The 3,030-nt window shown below is 35.8% G+C and overlaps 1 protein-coding gene across 1 annotated transcript in view; it reads right to left on the bottom strand.

Annotated features, from left to right (window-relative positions):
* LOC106874677 (solute carrier family 12 member 8) overlaps positions 1-3,030 on the bottom strand; it is a 19,153-nt gene that overhangs the window by 11,553 nt on the left and 4,570 nt on the right. Inside the window, exons 3-4 of the mRNA XM_052967499.1 lie at positions 1,900-1,987; positions 529-675 (exon numbers count right to left, since the gene is read on the bottom strand). Of these exons, the coding sequence (XP_052823459.1) occupies positions 529-675; positions 1,900-1,987 (235 nt within the window). The remainder of the gene's footprint in view (positions 1-528; positions 676-1,899; positions 1,988-3,030) is intronic.

The raw sequence follows: 3,030 nt of genomic DNA, 5'->3' as shown, positions 1-3,030 counted from the left end.
TTTTTTTTTACTTGTTTCAGTCATTTGACTGTGACCATGCTGGAGCACTGCCTTTAGTCGAGCAAATCGCCCCCAGGACTTATTCTATCAGTCTCTTTTGCTGAACAACTAAGTTACGGGGACGTAAACACACCAGCATCAGTTGTCAAGCGATGTTGGGGGGACAAACACAGGCACACAAACATATACACACACATACATATATATATATATACATATATACGACGGGCTTCTTTCAGTTTCCATCTACCAAATCCGCTCACAAGGCTTTGGTCGGCCCGAGGCTATAGTAGAAGACACTTGCCCAAGGTGCCACACAGTGGGACTGAACCCAGAACCATGTGGTTCGTAAGTAAGCTACTTACCACAACTACAAATATAATAGCTCCAATAACTCATATACTAATATTCGAAATTTCAAATACCAATCCAATCATGTTAGGCTGTAAAACAATTGTGTAAATAATGATATTAAAGAAGAAAAAAACAGGCTAAAATATAGAAGTTTTCAATATTGGAAATGCTTACCCCTTGACCAAGTAGTTTGATGGCAGGAATAACATTTTCATTGGCTATAGACTGGAGAACTCGAGGTGGCCCATATAAACTACCCATACATGAAGAAATTGAAGATATGTATAAACCAGCCAGAAAAAGAATTCCAATAACGGAAACCTACAAGAATAGAATGAAATATTTTATGTCGTTACATTGACCAAATAAAATGCAAGATAGCACCTGTTTCCAAAAAGGTAAAACAATTCACTGAAGAGAGAGAGAAAGGAAGGAAGTGGTTGATGTCTTATGAGTGAGCAATAACTATAGTCAGCTGCTGTACTTTCATAATCAGATGCATCCATTAATGAGTGATTTTATTATTATTACAATGTCAGTAATGACTGGCTCTTTTTCAGCAATATCATTCATTAATTACTGTGTAGGCCTTCCTCAGACATTAAAATCAGGATTTTCTCAAGATTATAATGTTTTTGTATTTTCTAAAATTTACATTTTCACGGGTGTAAGTATTGAGCAAATTTTTCATCCATAAATATGAGGTTAACTGTCCAAAAAAATTATAATCTTTTTAACAATAATTTATCTGAGCCATTTGGAGACTTTTGAAAATCTCAATGCGAGAACGTGACATGAAGATATTCTTTTCTACACTGGGTACAAGGCCCGAAATTTTTTTTTGGGGGGGGGGGCAGTCAATTAGATCGACCCAAGTACACAACAGATACTTAATTTATCGACTCCAAAAGGATGAAAGGTAAAGTCGACCTCAGCGGAATTTGAACTCAGAACATAAAGACATGAAATATCGCTAAGCATTTTGCCTGGTGTGCTAACATTTCTGCCAGCTCACCACCTTGACAATGTGAAGATATTGCAAATTAGAGGGATCAACTGCCACAACTTAAGAGCAATGGATTATTAATCTGATTCACATTAAGACAATGCTTGATTAAGCTGCATCCATTTAAACAGTTAATTAGTGAGAGCAAATCAATATTCCTTTGAAAGCCCTTCACTATTGATAAGATTAATGTTGTTTATGTTCAATTAGAAATTCTTTGAGTAGATGCTTGTCAAAAAATTGCAGAGGAATGCAATTCTATGAAGGAAGACTTGATGTAAGTGTTCAGTGAGGGGTTTGGGACCAGGACAAGACACAAAGGGGTCAGTATAATTTAAGTGTCTTGGCCATGGTTGCATCACAGCAATAGGCTGACAGTAGGCTGGTCAATTGGCTGGTCAATAGGCTGACAGTCAATCAACTGGATCAGAACTGAAACTTTATGAATCAAATGAAAAAAATCCATACTAATAACTGAGACTAAAGTGATCTATTAGCTTAAATCAAACAGTAATTTTAGTGTATTTCATATGACTTACCTTTTCTGCTATCATATAATAACCCTGAAGTGAAGCTCTTGTGCAGGTTGCCCCGAGAACAGTTGCAATAGCAACATATAAGAAGGTACTATTAAAATAGAGAAGAAACCATGTTAACAATACTAAATATTGAAAAGAGTAATGTTTGCATACAAAAATAATATAGAACTTGCATGATTTCAATGACTTTCCTGTTTATTTTTGCAAAAGTGTTCTAATTGTTTGATCAATGAAACTATTGACTCAGTTTGTAACGTAAGTAGCTGAGTATACCACAGGCACTTCTACTATTTATGCAATCCTTAGTATATGACAAAAGTAGGCCTTCTAAACTAAAGTCAAAATGGCATCTGAAAGTCTTTTATCTCCTGTTTGTTCCAGTCATTGGACTGCAGTCATGCCAGGGCACTGCTTTGAATGGTTTAGCCAAACAAACTAATCCCAGTACATATTTTTAAGCTCAGTACTTATTCTATTGGTCTCTTTTACCCAAATGCTAAGTTACAGGAATGTAAACAAACCGACACTGGTTGTCAAGTAGTGATAGGACTCAAACACACAGACACATTAATACATATATAGTAGTTCATATCCATGAAAAAGGAACACATTCTAAAACATTAGAGCAGTAGTATATTTAGCAGGTTGTTTGTTATGGCCGGTCAGAGAGTGACAATTGGTTTTGCACTTACAAAGTTCTTAGCTTTATAGGCAACTTAGGCTCAAATGGCCGGAGGTACATGAACTCTCTACAACTGAAGAGAGGAAAACGTCATAGTCAGTTAATTTTATAAACAAAAAAATTGAACTTGGTGAGTCAGCTATACATCTAAGCAATTTGTGGAAGCAAAACTAAAAGTCACTCTCTGACCAGCCATAACAAACAACCTTCTAAGTATACACACACACACACACACACACACACACACACACACACACAATGGTTTTCTTTCATTTTAGATGAAAGGCAAAATGGACCTCAGCAGCATTTGAACTCAAAACATAAAGAGCTGGAAGAATAGCATTTTGTCAAGTGTGGTAACAGCTCTGTCAGATAGCCAATAATTTAACTAATAATGAAACCTGTTATTTAGAAGAAAGAAAGAAAGGAATATTCGTTGTTTACTTACG

The sequence above is a fragment of the Octopus bimaculoides genome, chromosome 4 (genome assembly GCF_001194135.2).
Source record: "Octopus bimaculoides isolate UCB-OBI-ISO-001 chromosome 4, ASM119413v2, whole genome shotgun sequence".
In the NCBI taxonomy this organism is placed as follows: Eukaryota; Metazoa; Mollusca; class Cephalopoda; order Octopoda; family Octopodidae; genus Octopus; species Octopus bimaculoides.
This window is presented reverse-complemented; position numbering and strand designations above follow the sequence as displayed.